This window comes from Rhipicephalus microplus, chromosome X, assembly GCF_043290135.1.
Source record: "Rhipicephalus microplus isolate Deutch F79 chromosome X, USDA_Rmic, whole genome shotgun sequence".
Classification (NCBI taxonomy): Eukaryota; Metazoa; Arthropoda; class Arachnida; order Ixodida; family Ixodidae; genus Rhipicephalus; species Rhipicephalus microplus.
In genome coordinates, this window is record NC_134710.1 from 171,675,545 (window position 1) to 171,694,103 (window position 18,559).

Consider the following 18,559-nt stretch of genomic DNA (forward strand, 5'->3'; position numbering starts at 1 on the left):
ACTTTCAAAGCATGATTAAAAACACAGACTAAAAAGAACTAACTTTATGCTTTTGCATCAGTATTATAATCGGATAACAAATTCTCTATAGCATAACAGCAGTTAGAGCTTCAGAAATCTGTCATGTACTTGGCTGCAAAATGAATATGTATATTGTGGCTGCAAAGAACAACCACGGGTCACCTGACCATGCTTTATGGCTTTGTCCTTTTCCTTTGTACAGCACATTCTATAGAAGACATCTTTGGAGCTTCATATCTTACTGCATCAAACCAGACTAATAATAGCCAAACTACAAAATTATTTGTGTGACATAATTCCGTTACACTATATTTGCTTTTGTCCTGTGCCTTGCACCCCCTAATTCGAGGTGAAAGTTGCCATTTGAAGCTTTAATGGTAATTGGTCACCTGTAATAATGACTGAACTTCCATTCATGTGCTACAATGATTAAAGGGCAGAAGATAAGGGGAAGATGGAAGTCTAAAGAGATGAATTATTTATATACAAAGGGTGCTGCAGGAGCCGACATTTTGTCCAGTAGTCGTCGGCTTCACCAACACCTTGTGTTCACAGCTCTTTCATGTCAATAATGAAACGGCTTAAAAGAATGAGGATAGTACTCATTACAGCAGTTTAAGCAACAAATACTGTTATGACCATCTGCCTAATTAATATATGACATAGAATTCTCAGCAAAATCATTGAGATGAAAATTGGACAAATAAGCACGCACTTTCTAGCTAAGGAGAAGCGGAACAGGGCCGATTCAAAAAACGGCACCAGACTTCAGCAGCGTTAAGCTCTAGGGGAATAGTTTCTGAGGAGTACCAATATCAATATTCGTCTGCCTGCGCTGTGAGTCTTGTAAGAGTGCGTCGTGATGGCATATCAGTGTCACACTTGCGATTTTGAAAGTGCCATCCTTTTAATTTTAACGTGCTCGTCCATTAATTTTTACAGACATGTATAGGCATTTTGGTTTTTAACGTAATTTAGTTAAATTATGTTGGCTGGTCATTTATACCCAATAGCGATGTGTTGACGAATTTACGGGGTGAAGTCCTGTATGAAGATATTTCAGAAGAGGGAAGTTGTTTATGAACAATAATTGCCTATTGTAAAAAAAAATGTCTGAACGGAAAAATTCATCCACAAACTGCCAGGCGGTTTTACGTTGAAGGCGAAAATGAACACGTTACCAAGTGTAGTAATTTACACCAAAAATAAGTAGATTACACTCACAAATCAGTATTGACTGCATCGGTCGAGTGATAAGAGCCTAAATTACCATTTCTATAAGTTTAAGCACTCCAATCAGGCTGAAGCAATAGCGGTAGTTCAGTCCCAACATGGACTGCAATGTTGCGTTCCCGCTCGAGGAAACGGGAAGTAGCGGCTTGTTGCTGCTGTCCATAGCGGTCACCGACATCTACACTTTCCGACTTCTGAACGTAAGCATGATTCATGCCTGCTGCACATGACAGTCTACGCCAAACAAACACAGCAAAGAAGCGTTTCACCGAGGACACATTTCGTATGTAGAAGAGGTGGACATCAAGACCAGTAGCAGCTTCATCTGAAGGAGTGTCCAATTTCTATGCATATCGACCACGCAACGACACATTATCAAATGATTACGTGACGCAATCAGTAGGCGGTGGCAACGTCTACGAAAAATCGGCGCTCATCCGCAGCACTGTAAATCTGTCCACAATCAGCCCATACCTGCTGGACGTGCGAATAAATCAGGACTACTAGAGAAGAGTTATTTTGACGGGCCTTAAGACCATGCAACGCCTCCTGTAGAGGAGGCGTTGGACCACAGAACACCTACCAGTTTGCTGAGCCCATTTTTGTCGCTTTTGCTAATATGCTGTGCTAACTGTTTCAACTCTAGTTTACGACACACTTCCTTGGCTTGCGTTTTTACTCTATCTAGACGAATGCCGGTTCAACATTTGAAAACAGAGCCAATATCTGTGACTGCCTTTTCTAGGTACAAGTAATTAGGAAGAACAGCGAAACCACCCTCCTTATCCAACGGCACTCAGCATGTCTTTTTTCTGCCAAAACACATAAAGTCGACATGCTCGTTCGAGTCATTGTGACAGAAAGTGGATTGTGGCAAAAGCAACTCGGCTTGTTTATTCAGACCCACCTAAAGTGTCTAAGGATTGAGGACCCATTTTTGATCAAAAACTCGCAGGCACTGATAGAATTTTTCAAACAGTCAAATGAATCTAATGTTTTTGGTTTTTCAATTGACATAAAGAACCTATACTACTCCACTGCCTCACGATCAGGTATTAGAATGTATAAATAATCACATAGAAGTCTTCGGGGAATTGAACTTCCAATTAAAAACTGGCATCAGTGCCAATTTTTAATTGCGCGATCGAGATTTCCTTAAGCTTGTTTTGCTGTACCTTACCTCTACTTTCGTTCAATGGAATGATTGCATTTATCTGCAGAAAAAAAAAAAGATGTTTCAATCGGCTCATGAATAGCACCTCTACTCAGTGACCTACTATTGGCAAAAATGGGCAATAAACTGCAGAAAAAGTAGAGGGCACGCTTGTCGTCAAAGTATTCAGATACGTGGATGATTTCCTAGTTCTTCTAAAGTATAACCCTTTTATGTTGCGCTCGATTGTGGCCCAAACGATAGGTGTGTTTGAAAATTGTCTAAAACCTCTTGTGTTGACACATGAAATGCCCGAGAATGACAAGAATTACGCTTTTTGGATGTAAGACTGTTTTTTAGCTCACAGCACATTTGTTGGTGTTATGAACCACGTGCGCAGAAACATTTACTTCCTTTTTCTTCCACTCACAGCAAGCTATATTTAAGCGAGACATAGCACAAACCTGACTTAAGAATGCCTCAAATCGGTCGTGCGTTCACAACATCTCTGCGAGCTTCAAAGTTCAAGTTTCCCGGCTTAAGACTTCCGGTTTTCCTGAGGCGTTTATCGCTTCCGTTGCTGAGACTATCCTGCGGACTAATAGGGCAGAGCAGAAGCAGCTACAGGATATTAAAACACGAATGCAAAGCGTGAAAGGATAGCCGTGATTCCATACAAACACCAGATATAACAGACTCAAGAAAATCGGAAAACGAGTTGGAGTTCGTGTCCATCTTCTCTGCACCGTTCAAATTATTCAGCCTCACCAAATCTACAAACCCCCTGAAAACGCAGTCATCAACGGAATGTAGTTCAGCATAGAAACAGGTATGCGGCATATATATATGCTCCCGGGAAGTTGTATATAGGATACCCCTTTCATGTGATGTTTATTTTTATGTCGGAACGACCGAAGGGTGTCTGAATGATCGACTGAGAGAACACGCTAACAATGTTAGAAACGGGAAAGATGGTTTTCTTGCTCAGCACTGCACTGAGTGCAACTGTGTGCCCCTTTTCAAGGACACAGTGACGCTGTACAAGCACAAGGATGAGCGCACGCGAGTCATCGTCGAGGCCGCGCAGATGGCACGCGAACTAGGTGTCATGCTTTAGCAAGCCCTCCGTGTCTCTGTCCGAGAAGGAACTAAGGTTCCTCGAAGGTATGGGTGCGCGCAAGTAGTTATATTACCTTTACTTTTCTGTTTCGTTTCCTTTTTAGACTTTTGTTTGCCTTTTTCTGTGCTTTTGTTTTTCTCTTACTCATGTATTGCTTTTTGTGCCACATGGTTTTTGTCACATGGTTTAGTGTGTCCTCTTATATTTTCGGGCTCTGCGCAATAAACTCAGTTGGAAGTTAGCACTCGTGTCCTTCTTGTCTCTGTGTCGTCGTTGTGTTCTCGCGCTATAACTGTCGTCATGTCATACCAATTAACTAGCCCAAGCTGCCCCACTTCTAAGAGGGCGCTCGAGTTACTCCAGCTAGAGTGCACTAGAAGTGTTCTAGTAGATTCTACCCAGCTGAGCGCCGGTGGGGGCTACATGGGTTGTCGCTGGTTTAAGATGAGTTTCAGCAAAGGAGGATTAAAAAAAAATTGCTGGAATGGATGCTCCCGCAATGCCTTGCCAGCTGAAGTGAAGCCAGCTTTTGCCACTGCCAAGATGGCGGAAACATGCTCTTTTCTGATAGTGCCCACTTAGAGATCAAGTGGCTTTGATATGTTAGTGTAAATGCTACGTTAGTTCTATATTAAAAGATAGTTGTTCCCGACAAATTAACACACAGAAACGAGTATGGGTGACTGAACTTCCCCAAAACTTTGCCCCCAATAACAGCCTCACTAAGAAAAACTAGTAACACAAGACGCACTTGGAGCACTGTGTCACCCGAAAAAGTTTCCACATTACACTGGTTGGGCGTGCGAGGGTTACGCTCTGTTCTTAGTTGCTTAACTAGAGTGTACTAGAAGTACTAGTAGCTGTGTTGAGTGGCGGGACCGCGCCTCGATCGCCACCTGATCCCTTCCTTGTTGCCCGCAACGGCGACGCTGCAGTTGAATGGTACTGAAAGAGCCGCGCGGACCGTGCAGGAGCTGCTATGTGCTTCGGCTCCTCCGTCACGCTTTCTTGATGCAGATTTCTTCGTACCTGCCCATCACTCATGTCTACCAGCCGTTCCTGCTCACGGTTGGTTATTTTTTTTATCCACTTTTCTTTTTTCTTATTTACATTCCATTGGTTCTAATAACTTTCCCTATAAATTCCTTGGCATTACTGTCTGTTTGATCTCATTATTATTGTGTCAAAGCACGTGCTACATGACGCCACATATGCGCATAAAAGGGTGTTTCACACTCGTCGCTTGGCTTATAGATGGCGCTGACTGACGCTCCTACTTCTAAATTCGCATATAAACCCCAAAAAAGTGGACGGAGGGAAGGCCGCTGTGATAGCTCAGTGGTTAGAGCATCGAACGCGTTATTCGAAGGTTGTAGGTTCGTTTCCTGCTCACGGCTGGTTATTTTTTCATCCACATTTCTTTCTTCTTATTTACATTCCATTGAAACTAATAACTTCCCCTATACATTCCTTGGCATTACTGTCTGTTAGATCTCATTATTATTGTGTCAAAACACGGAAAAACGAGCCTTTAGGTATACACTTCTTTCCCTTATATATATATATATATATATATATATATATATATATATATATATATATATATATATATTAATCGCAGCATCATTCTGCATCAGCATCTATCACAGCATCAGCTGCTGTGCTGACATTCTGTGTCTAAATCGAGGTTGGAGGTCATCATCGAGAGAGCTGTCATGCTCGCTGTTCTCATCACCACTGTCATCGCTGAGAGTGTCAAAGCCTATTTCACCTTAAACGAAGGGTGTGCAACACTGCACATGCAGCAACAATACTGGAAGAACGTTGCTGTGAGTAGTGAGGGTACGATGCCACTGAATGCAGTGAAAACAGCTCTTCAGTAGCCCAATACAATACTCCACTATGGAACGCAATGAAGCATCTGCAGAGTTGTATTTGACTTCTGCACTATCCATGTGAAGACAACCTTTCACCATACCACAAGTCAAGGCTCGAGGGGGTAGCCATCGTCAGCTGCAGAAATATGAATTGTGTTGTTAATACTGCTAAAATGACTGGGACCTCTTGAAGCTTGTTGACCCTAGAATACAAACAACTGAATCAGTGGTACCTGACTAGCCTGACATTGACTCCGTATTATGCGAAACATCTACTACGATGAGGTTGTTAGCACATAGTGCATCACGTAACAATACTGCAGCAGTTAAGCCACAGCTGAAAGATTGTGCACCAGCAGCATGCGACATAATGCCACAGAGTGCGCTGAAGTTTTATAAATACCGCGAGGAAATATCTCGATGTACGAAAAACTGGCATCTTCGGGAAAACTGATGCAACTTGTGCCTCTTCCATAGTGGAGTGTGGCTCTCCCCAACGTTACTAGAATAAACTCGAGTTGAAATCTCCGCTGGAGGTGTGGGCCGCGAGGCGGTTGCGAGAACTAGAGGCCGTGCAGTCCACTTTTGCTCTGCGGCCGGCGCATGCTGCAGTGATCGGCCAAAGTCTATTTCACAAAAGTCGCAAAGGTTCAGGCGAAATGCGTTTTAGAAGCTATTGCCAGGGACATCAGCATCAGCAGTTACGATGTAAACACGACTTTCCGAGCTTAGCAATTAGCGTGGCCATTGAGCGCCAGCTTCCCGTAATCTACATGCACAGCTCCGCCACCCGTGTACGAAAAGCAGCGGCCGCGGAAAGCAGTCTGTATATTAACCCTATTGTGTACTACTATAATTAACTCTATGGCAATAATGGAGAAGGCGATGGCCAATCCAAGTCACCGAAAACGTCACTGCGCATATGCGCGGCCGTGCCGAGTAGCAGTACATGTCATTTTTTAGACAAAGTGTCCCAGTGAACCACAAATATTGTATGGACATCCATAGTAATTATGTTCCTCATGGACACTGTGAATGTCTCTTAGATATCCATAGAAATCCAAATTACGAAGATTAGCTGCACCTGCAACTATAAAATGCTCATCCGAACAAGGTTGCAGGTACGTTGCACATGAACGCTGAATGGACATTTAAAAGATATACATAAATATTGCCATTTATTAAATAAAAGCTTTTTTCATGCACTGTTCACACTTACCACATGTAGTTGGTGTGTTAGACCTGCAGTCCCATGGCAATCTTGCTCATAGCTGCTCGGCAGTATGTGCATTGAGGATGTGCATTGAAAAAAAGTTCTCATTCAAAAAATATTAGCAATATTTGGTAAAGAAAGCCCAAACAGCCTGACATTATCATCAAGTAAAAGCTGCCGTCTAACCTGCATGTTTAGGCTAGGTCCTTAAAACCTTAGATATTTATTGCAGCAGACACCACACTGTTTTCAAACACATTTATTGAACATAAAATTAAATCGGTCTTTGAATGTAAGTGAAGGTATGTGAATGAAAAATTATAGTACAAAATTATTCAATGAAGTTCGCCTTGAACGCTTTGAAGTGATGTGAATAAATAATTGTTCAACGAAGTTCCCCTTGAAAGCCTAAAGTTATGTGAATGAAAAATTACTATAGAAAAGTCTTCAATAAAGTTCGCCTTGAAAGCTTCGAAGTTATGTGAATAAAATATTGCTGACCAAAAATCCTCGACGAAGTTCCCCTTGAAACTTAAAAGTGTGGCAGCTTGGGCTAGTTGGTATGGCATGACGATAGTTATAGCGCGAGAATAAAACGACGACACAGAGTCGTCATTTTGTTCTCGCGCTATAACTATCGTCTTCCCCTTGAATGTTTCAAAGTTATGAGAATGAACAAAAATTCAATGAAATTCACTTTGAATGCTTTAAGTGATGTGAATGAAAAATTGCTCAACAACAAAGTTCCCCTCGAAAAGTTTAAAGTTATGTGAATGAAAAATTACTGCACAAGTCTACAAAGAAGTTCGCCTTGAATGCTTCGAAGTGATGTGAATAAAAAATTGCTGACCAAAAATCCTCGACGAAGTTCCCCTTGAAACTTAGAAGTGTGGCAGCTTGGGCTAGTTGGTATGGCATGACGATGGTTATAGCGCAAGAACAAAATGACGACACAGAGTCATCGCTTTGTTTTCGCGCTAGAACTATCGTCTTCCCCTTGAAAGTTTCAAAGTTATGAGAATGTACAAAAGTTCAATGAAATTCACTTTGAATGCTTTAAGTGATGTGAATGAAAAATAGCTCAACGAAGTTCCCCTTGAAAGCCTAAAGTTATGTGAATGAAAAATTACAATACAAAGGTCTTCATTAAAGTTCGCCCTGAACGCTTCAAGTGATGTGAATAAAAAAAATGCTGCACGAAAATCTTAAACAAAGTTCCTCTTGAAAAGAAGGTCCACTTGAAAGCTTCATAATGCACCATAGCTACTCATCACAGCCAGTTGACCCTAAGAATACAAGAAAAAAGAGAATCAATATAAGCTATCCAGAAACAGTGAAAAGAAATACTATAAGACATTCCAAGCAAGAGCACACCAGCAGTACTGATACTCTATATTACCATAAGCAAAAAAAAATGCTTGGCTTAAATTGTGATGCTCCACTCCTGAAGTTACAAAAGAATTGAGAAAAATGATGCCTACTTCAGAAACACAGCAAATGCAGATGACTAATGCATACATTAACAATAACGATGTTACTCATTTCAGCATATATAAGTATAGATAGTTCTAGAACCTAAAAAGCACTTTAAAATGCCCTTGGGTCTTATGAGTATGAATACATACAAAGACATTTCACTAATTTGTGCTTCATTGTAAATGTCAGTTTCAAAACATCCTACTACAAAACAAAGTGATGTTCTCATACAACATTGCAGCAGCTAAAAACTACACTGGACACAAACTTGAGTATCCAGCATATGCACAATTGTCCACCACATTCTGTCATAAAGCTATCGGACAACATTAATCTTCCTGAGAATTTCTCAGAGGCGACTTAACGACCAAGTATGATGAGAAACATAACCAATAAAGGGATCAACAATACACCAGAACATGTCACAAGATTCTAGTCGAAATGAAAACTAACTTTCGTGACTATTTTGATCATGCCACTTGAGATTTAAGTAGGAAGTATAAAGTGCGACATAAAATTAAAAAAAAAGTGCATGTACCACTTTTGCGGGGATGGCTTGGTACTATGTGACACAAAATTGAGATATATATAGAATTTCTTGTCATTTAATGCGTTATACTTGTTCTTTAAAACTGTGGTCTTTATGCCACACAGCCATGTACATTTTATTTATTCGATAGCATAATGAGATAAAATAATCTAGGAAGAAAAGCTGCCCCCATGGCAACAGTAGAGCAGCACACTTGCTGTGAACTGTGGTGTCCGAGATTGCATGGAGATGCACTTGAGTGCTTTTGTAGGCAAACTCAAGTGTGATTACATATACTGTAGTCTTTATGTGAGATTCAAAGTGCTGTATACTAGTTTTACCATAAATAGGTGCATCCACTGGATGAGCAGAACTATTGATATTGCCTATTAACTTACACAAATGCTGGTATATGACTGTTATCATGCTCACTCATCACTGTTTCTAGCTCGTTTTCCAAGCACGAACTAATCCACACAGCAAATGCAAAATTTTTTACAGTGCTTTCCAATTACAGCACACTGACAGCTGTCAGTTCCTTTAAACTGACTGCAAAATGCATAGCAGCTTTATTACCTCTTGCTGCATTTTTGTGCCTTGCCGGGGCATGACGCAACCGTTCTCGAACGGCTGCCTGTATGGTGAATTCATTCGCAGGGTGAACCTTTTGCACAGCACCATTGAGAAAGTCAAAGCAATAATTAATTGAGAGACAAAAAGTGACACACACTTAAAAATTCATTGAAGCCAATAAATAGCCTGATTTGGCCAACAGCCTGATTTCATCTCAGATGACAATTCTCAAAGGCGGATACAAGATTCTGTCCAGGGGGAGGGAGCAGCTATATAGAAGTCTGATACTTAAAGCTTCGGATTTGTAATAAATTTGTAAGTGCAATATTTTGTGCACTGTGATTATATTCCCCATGTTGTTCTTTCATTGACATTATATAGCTCTATTTTCATGTTCAAACTAACGTGTATATATATATATATATATATGATTGATATCTGGGGTCTAACGTCCCAAAACCACTATATGATTATGAGAGACGCCGTAGTGGAGGGCTCCGGAAATTTAGACCACCTGGGGTTCTTTAACGTGCACCCAAATCTGAGCACACGGGCCTACGACATTTCCGCCTCCATCGGAAATGCAGCCGCCGTATATATATATATATATATATATATATATATATATATATATATATATATATATATATATATATATATATATATATATATATATATATATATATATATATATATATATATATATATATATTAAAATAGAGGTGTTGTACGTCGAGAAAGGTTCACGCGCAGCTTGGCAAAATGTGCTTTATCAGGCGGCAGGTCTGGCTAATGGCGAGCGGCATGCGCGAGCTACTACTAGCCACCGAACATCGTCTTCTTCATTACCAGCAGAGTGTCTGTTATTCAGATTCATTACAATATATATATATATATATATATATATATATATATATATATATATATATATATATATATATATATATATATATATATATATATATATATATATATATATATAGATGTGTGTGTGTATGTTCCTTGAGTGTTGTGTTCAAGCATTCGGAACATGCTAGCGATGAAAACACTGAAGAAAGAATACCAATGTCCATTATCCTGATCCCTTGGAGCGCAGAATTCTCTAGTGGAGCCTGGTATGCCTTGTTTATGTGCTTAAGCTTCTTCGCGGTCACCGAAATACAGGCGTTTGTGTCAGCAAGCAGCCTCGTCGCCGTGTAGCAATTTCCAGCAAACTTGCCCTCCCTCGTCTTCTGTGTTCCGCACTTCCCCATGCTGGTCGTAATATGGTCCAGGTGGCCTAAGGATACAGCCCTAGTAGCGTTGACACGTGAAACAAATGCAGAACGAAGCGTGAAGTAGCCTGACCAAGGCAAACAACAAAAATTCCGACGAGCATCATGCATCTCCCTTGTGGTTGCTGTTAGAGATTAATGAGGACTTTTAAACACAAAGTTGTATTTATTGACATCATCTTATATAACAGTCGCAATAAAATGCATAAAGTATTTTGAATAGCGTTATTATAGACGAAACAACACTTGCTTTCTAAAGCGATTTCTTGAAACCGAAACCACAGCTGTAAATGTGGTTTCGATTTTGCTATAGGAGCATAGGGCATAGAAAACTTGCTGTAACTCGCAAACTAATGACGCTATGAAAATAACATTTGTTGTAACATATATGTGAATGTTTGAGCATGAAAGAAAAACAAAACCCTAAAAATTTATTTCGCAAAAAAAAAAAGAGACTTTTGAAGGTGGCCTACCACCTTAAGACATTTACTGATGAAACGCGCCTCACGATTTTGCGTAGGCAGAGAATGCAAGCAAGTGAGGAATACTAAAACACGTCAGGGGGTGATTCAACACAGACGAATTTTAAGGGGGTGCCTTTCCATGCAGTGCAAGGGCGGCACTGCGTTATAATATAATGGGCTGAGGGCGCTAGAAAAAGATTTTTCGTAATAATAAAACTCTGTCAAAAACTTCTTTTCTCATTACACCTACTTGATATTGCTAGTGGAAAGAAATGTTTTTGTAAAACGCAGTGATTGCTTTGCCTTTGAATGAAACTTGGTTTATCAATAATGGTGGTTGTTGTCCCAGCACCTTGTCGCGCTTACATCGCAGCCCCATATCTCCCCATGAAGATGTCCCTGGCAATAGCTTCTAAACCGCATTTCGCCTGAACCTTTGCGACTTTTGTGAAATAGACTTTGGCCGATCACTGCAGCATGCGCCGGCCGCAGAGCAAAAGTGGACTGCACGGCCTCTAGTTCTCGCAACCGCCTCGCGGCCCGCACCTTCAGCGGAAATTTCAACCTGAGTTTATTCTAGTAACGTTGGGGAGAGCCACACTCCACTATGGAAGAGGCACAAGCTGCATCAGTTTTCCTGAAGATGCCAGTTTTTCGTACATCGAGATATTTCCTCGCGGTATTAATAAAACTTCAGCGCACTCTCAAGTGGCATTATGTCGCGTGCTGCTGGTGCACAATCTTTCAGCTCTGGCTTAACTGCTGCAGTATTGTTACGTGATGCGCTATGTGCTAACAACCTCATCGTAGTAGATGTTTCGCATAATACGGAGTCAATGTCAGGCTAGTCAGGTACCACTGATTCAGTTGTTTGTATTCTAGGGTCAACAAGCTTCAAGAGATCCCAGTCATTTTAGCAGTATTAACAACACAATTCATATTTCTGCAGGTGACGATGGCTACCCCCTCGAGCCTTGACTTGTGGTATGGTGAAAAGTTGTCTTCACATGGATAGTGCAGAAGTCAAATACAACTCTGCACATGCTTCATTGCGTTCCATAGTCGAGCATTGTATTGGGCTACTGAAGAGCTGTTTTCGCTGCATTCAGTGGCACTGTACCCTCACTACTCACCACAACGTTCTTCCAGTATTGTTGCTGCATGTGCAGTGTTGCACACCCTTCGTTTAAGTTGAAATAGGCTTTGACACTCTCACTGATGACAGTGGTGACGAGAACAGCGAGCATGACAGCTCTCTCGATGATGACCTCCAACCTCGATTTAGACACAGAATGTCAGCACACTGAGTGCACTTGCGTGGGCAAGGTGTCCGCAACTGTGTTATCAGCTTGTTTGGCATTACAAGGCAGCAACACTTGCAGAATTTAAGAAGAGTTTGCAGGTGACTGCACCGCCTGCAACAGACACCGCAGTGCTAAAATATTTGTGCTGCATTGCAAGAGCTTGACTATCCATGGTTCTTTAACATCCACCTAATATGAAGTAAATCGATGTTTCTGCATTTCCACCTCAGGTGCTCTCGCAACCACTGCTGTCAGAAGTGATGGGACACATGTCCACATTCTCTAGTAGTGCGACATCTTATGTGATCAGCTGCTACGGTGTTTCCAGAAACTTAGCAAGGAATTATGAAGCAGCAACACAGTCTAGCCCACTTGCTGGGAAGGAATTATTTTGGTGAAGGTTTTTGTAATTAAGATTATAGCCTGGGATATATGAGCTGAAACAAGAATGTGATTAGGAGGCACGTTTAACTTTAGGTCTTTGAAAAAATTTAACACCTCAGGTTTTTAATTTGCATGTAAACGCTACACAAGCCTCTTGAATACCACCTCCATCGAAGTATGACCTCAGCAACTTTGATCATGCCCTTGTGATCCGTGTCCCCAGTCAAGCACTGTAACAACAATGCACCAGTATCATTTTTGTCTCTGCTGCCATCCCGCAGCCGCCAACAATTGTTGCCGCCGTCTACTTCATGCCTGCGCACTGTCTTCTCGCTTCTTGTCTATGCACCGCACACCTACTACACTAGGTGACCTTCTGTAGCACATCCACCTCACTTTTCTCCTGGAATGGGACAACCTATACTGAAACAGATAGTCTAGCCTTTGAAGTAAATATGGCTTATTTGTAAATGCTGAAGTATTGAGAAAGAATAAGTATGCAGTCTTTTCTTCAAGTTGCAACTGTAAAAAAAATTATTTTTTCATGCTCATGCCAATTCTAAGATGGCATACACTTTCTGTAAATAATTGCATGTTACGGTATCATATTTTCAAAGCAGAGATTTATTACATTGCACACATTACAAGAAACATCATGCTGAATGAAACACTCTTGTGAATCGGTAGTTAATACTAGATTGCTACATATATAAATGCGAGGCTTGCCTGATGAAATGAAGCCAAGTGATATTTCTTGTCTGCATCATTTGAGAAGATTGACGAGCACACGTAAAAGTAATGCGTGAAGATACCCTCACCTGACTGTGAAAAAGTGGATTATTCAACACTGTTATGCACTACACTTGTCATATTGAGAAGCTAACTTGCAAGTAAAACAATACTAAAGAAAGAAAATTGAAAAGGGAAAAAATGATGATGCCCATGGTCGTTACTGTGGTTACAGCAAAGGCTGAGGAAATCCAGGCACAACGACAGCCAGGGTAGCCGAACGCAAGCCCCTCACTTCATCGGCAAGCTCCAGATGATGTAGACAAATCCCGTGATGTATTGCAGACCCTGTAATGCAAAAATATACAGGAAACACAAGTGATGCTCCTCCTGTTCGAGTCGGACGGGCAGCAAAATGTAGAATTCGTGATTGATTTGGAAAAAAAAGTTAATTATCAAAATAGGGAAAGCCAACCTTTTTCTTCTGGACATTTATAACACAGCCCAACCACAAGAAGTCAAACAGATTGGCTTCACTTGGCTTCTTCCGAACCTTGGCACAAGCGCCTCAATGTAGTATTATTAAGTATGACCTTGCACTTGAGCCTCATCCACATAGTAAAAGGATTGCAGAACTTCTTAGGTGTACTGCATGAATCCATAAGCATGTTGTTAAGCAATTTATCAGTAGCAGCAGTAAACACAGCAAAGTTGCAGGGAGTACGTAACCTGTGTCGTTCGGATGTTGCATCTATTTCAGCACACAGAGTATGTTTTCTGTTTGTCCCATTAAAATTATTCTCCACCTATCAATGGTGGGCATTATTTCATTTATTAGGTAATATTACTCAGCAGTCATCAAGAGAGGCCTTAAGTTCTTAATGGTTGTCCAGTAACCACGCTTAAGTTTTGTGCCTAGCTAATTTAGATACACAACAAAATAGTAACAGTGTCTGAAATGCAGGCTACACGTGCGACATGCATTGCAATGACCACTCTAAATCTGTTTTTTTTTTGTTTAGTGCTCATCACCGTTTTTCTGTAAAAATTACTGTCTCTTTCCTTACCTTTGAATACATATGGAAGAAGCAGAGCTTTGAAAACGTTCTACTCTGCATAATAACAGTGTTCATTCTTTGTTATCTGTCTCTACTGAGCGTTAGTTTGCTTTCTGTCCGAACAATATATTTTCATGCCAATAATACAAGTCAAATAACTAATCAAGTGATTTCTGAGGTACGCCAAATATGCACATCATACTTCTCTCCTGGATCGACCTCCTGTATAACCAAAATGTAACCAAGATGGACCAATTAGCTAAGTAATCTCCACTTCAAAAACGCAGTGCATCGAACACAGTGGAAACTGTACGCAGTGCTGCTCTGTCAACTGCACTCGTAACTTCCCGAAACTTGCCGACGAACTCGAAGCACTTCTGGTCGAGAAGTACAAAAATCAGGCCCACCGCTTCTGGGAAATTCTACCAGGTGGCATCGTAAGTTTTTTCCGCTTTTTTCGTCCGAGTTCTTGCCGCAACGCGGTTAAAGACCAATGTGTAGTATATAGCATACCAATCACTAGCCGTCTAAAACAATTATGCTCATCAAACTAATCGTTAAATCATCGCAAATGAAACACCGTGGTGTGCAGAAAAACATGTTTCACAAAACAACTATCTTCTGCGAGAGTTCAATTAAGCAATAATCGTAAGATGCAGTGGGTAAATACATGAAGGCGCACTTCTGTGTTATGTATCGGGCTCTCTAACGACGCTCGCCCACGTATGACGTTCCTTAAATGAAACAGTCTTGCTTACCTGTCAATAGACGACAAAAGTGCAGGCTTCCCGGGATCCCACTTTGTTGTTTGTTACCTGTAAGAACAAAAGCGAAGTAAATATATCGCGATCGCGGTATGTCGGCTTTGTTTACTCACCTTACGACAACAATTTCACAATTTATCCTTGTTCTTCGCAGCTTGCCATATCTTTGACCGACGAAAATACTCCCCAATAGTCGTGATTACATTCTTCTCGCAGATTTATAAGTCACAGAACGCAAAACGCAGCTCGCAGAAACGATCAGCTGTTTTTTTTTTTTTTTTTTTACACACAGCATCCATTATGTGACTTAGATTGGATGCAAAAACGACTATCATGTGGCTTTGACTCTCAAAACACAAAGTGTATCATTTACTTTTAGCAATATATTTCATTCATGTCAGCGCTACAAGCCTATAAATTAAATTTCTTTTAATCTATGTGAACTGGTTTCTTTTTTTACTTGCTCACGTATAAAATAATTGGAATATACGACCCTTTTACGGCTGTCAGCCAGAAAGGCGCTAAGGTTCTTAAATTTTCCTCTTCAAAATTCCCCCAAAATACTAGAGATTTTTTCACTCGGGTAAAAAATAAATTGAATATACGGCCCCTTTGCAACTTTTAGCTAGAAAGTCGCTAAAGTCTCTTTTTGTTTTTATTTAAAAATTCAAGTTACCATGATGGATTCAGTGAGAAATGAAAGGAAAGTGGGTACAAGTGGACGGCGTTGTACATACATGCGCCTGAGCGCGCCCTAATTAGTAAGTGGCCAATGAAAATAACAATGTACGTTGAAGATTGGCTAAAGGATAAATTGTAAGCATTGCGCAATTCTTGTGGTGTCTTGCATTTCTTAGGTTACAGCCAATGTTTTTGAAATGGAAGTAAAACAAAATGAAAGTAAAGCAGCTCTGCCAAAGTGGTTTTTCGGAATGACTTCGCGCTAAATAATACAGTGCTACCGTCGGCGAGTTATTACTTACGTTTTGATTTATTCGACAAACGGGACGGCTAAGTGCTCTCCCATAGTTGAGTACGCAGTACTCTAAATCGTTAATCACATTTTCTAAACACGCAACCATTACGGCTTAGTGCTCTCCCATAGTTGAGTGCGCAGTACTCTAAATCGTTAAACACATTTTCTAAACACGCAACCATGGGACGGCTTTCGGCTCCCCTTGAAGTAGGGTATCTCGTACTGCTCTTTAATTACGCGACTGATGCAGCTTGTGCCTCTTCTATAGAAGAGTGTGGCTCTCCCCAACGTTACTAGAATAAACTCGGGTTGAAATGTCCGCTGGAGATGCGGGCCGCGAGGCGGTTGCGAGAACTAGAGGCGGTGTAGTCCACTTTTGCTAAGCGGCCGGCGCATGGTGCAGTAATCGGCCAAAGTCTATTTCACATAAGTCGCAAAAGTTCGGGCGAAATCAGGATGGGGAGATATGGGGCTGGGATGTAAGCGCGACTAGGTGCTTGGGCAACAACCACCATTATTGAAAAACCAAGTTTCATTCAAAGGCAAAGCAATCACTACGTTTTACAGAGACATTTCTTTCCACTAGCAATATCAAGTAGGCGTAATGAGAAAAGAAGTTTTTGACAGTGTTTTATTATTACGAAAAATCTTTTTCTAGCGCCCTCAGCTCACGATATTATAACGCAGTGCCGCCCTTGCACTGCATGGAAAGGCACGCCTCTAAAATTCGTCTGCGTTGAATCACCTCCTCACGTGTTTTAGTGTTTCTCTCTTGCTTGCGTTCTCTGCTTGCGCGAAATCGTGAGGCGCGTTTTATCAGTGAATGTATTAAGTGCAGTGTCCAACGGGCAGCGGACGATACGGATTACATTTAACGCCTAGCGCTTTCGTCCGTATCTGCACAAACAATGAGCGGTTCAAGGTCCATACGAGATATACAGACAGATAGATATATACGTTTAAAGTCCCCGATGTTCGCTAAGAAATGCCTCGCATTCAAAAAAAAAAAAAGAAAAGCTTTCGGAAGGGGACTGCGAGGAACAATAATCGACTGAAGAAAATGGAACATAGATTTTGCCGTCGATTGGTTTTAGGTGAATTCATAAAGTACGCCCTGTGAGCGTTTGTTTTCAAGGGCAAAGCACGCTGAGCTGCAGTTTACGTTGATAGCATCCTTTAAACGGCGCAAAATAAAAGCATTTATTGTGCAGGCAAACCCCGCATGTCAATTATGCACATGTCACTCTCACGGTTTGACGTACTTTCGCGAAATGGCCTTGTACGCGGATCGTTTAGCAGGGACGTGCTTGTTGGTAACGTCTAATGCGTAGTTGTTATGCTTCGTTCAGTCGTTAGCTTCGGCTGCATTTGTGAAAGGTATACTCCGCAAATACTGACGGCCTGTACTGCATACTCCTTGAGCCACCGTTTTTTTTTTCTCTTTTTTTCCCTTCTATGACGTCCTCTGGTCGCAAATGTTGGCTACATGCTCGTGTATTAATCGAAGTTGTATTAGGTGACAATTGTTCCGCCTGATCGCGGCAAACCACTTCTCCCGAACACCAGCGGCAGCTGGTATTTCATTGAACGAAAACCTTTCAGCTTTTTTTTTTCGCTCGTTTCACACAGCACTTAAGTTACGATGTAAACACGACTTTCCGAGCTTAGCAATTCGCGTGGCCATTGAGCGCCAGCTTCCCGTAATCTACTCGCACAGCTCCGCCACCCGTGTACGGAAAGCAGTCTGTATATTAACCCTATTGTGTGCTACTATAATTAACTCTATGGCAATAATAGAGGAGGCGATGGCCAAGCCAAGTCACCGAAAACGTCACTGCGCATATGCGCGGCCGTGCCGAGTAGCAGTACACGTCATTTTTTAGACAAAGTGTCCCAGTTAACCACAAATATTGTATGGACATCCATAGTATTTATGTTCCTCATGGACATTGTAAATGTCTTTTAGATCTCCATAGAAACCCAAATTACTAAGATTAGCTGCACCTGCAACTACAAAATGCTCGTCCGAGTAAGGTTGCAGGTACGTTGCACATGATCGCTGAATGGACATTTAGTAGATATACGTAGACATGGCCATTTATTAAATAAAAGCTTTTTTTCATGCACTGTTCACACTTACCACATGTAGTTGGTGTGTTAGACCTGCAGTCCCATGGCAGTCTTGCTCATAGCTGCTCGGCAGTAGTTTATAGTGGGTATTGAACACTATAACGTACAGCCGAGCAGCAATGAGCAAGACTGCCACGGGACTGCAGGTCTAAGACACCAACTGCATGCGGTAAAGCATAAAAGACGTGAAGCTGGCCGGATTGCTGTCAGACATCAAACTTAATTAATAAGGCCAGCCTCACGGCGTTGAAACTTTCTATAAATATACCACACCAGCTAGG

At 41.3% G+C, this 18,559-nt stretch overlaps 1 protein-coding gene and 1 long non-coding RNA gene across 3 annotated transcripts in view; both read right to left on the reverse strand.

Annotated features, from left to right (window-relative positions):
- sing (MARVEL domain-containing protein sing) overlaps positions 1-1,736 on the reverse strand; it is a 109,935-nt gene extending 108,199 nt beyond the window's left edge. For both annotated transcript variants that reach the window (XM_075878205.1, XM_075878206.1), the window contains exon 1: positions 1,292-1,736. In XM_075878205.1, the coding sequence (XP_075734320.1) occupies positions 1,292-1,432 (141 nt within the window). In that variant the 5' untranslated portion in view covers positions 1,433-1,736. The remainder of the gene's footprint in view (positions 1-1,291) is intronic.
- A 5,124-nt stretch (positions 1,737-6,860) lies between these two features.
- Positions 6,861-15,502, reverse strand: LOC119175546 (uncharacterized). The gene is made up of 4 exons (XR_012887105.1): positions 15,286-15,502; positions 15,167-15,223; positions 10,259-13,698; positions 6,861-7,903 (listed from the first exon to the last, which is right to left on the reverse strand). It is a non-coding gene; the product is annotated as an uncharacterized LOC119175546 (long non-coding RNA).
- Positions 15,503-18,559: the final 3,057 nt, after the last annotated feature.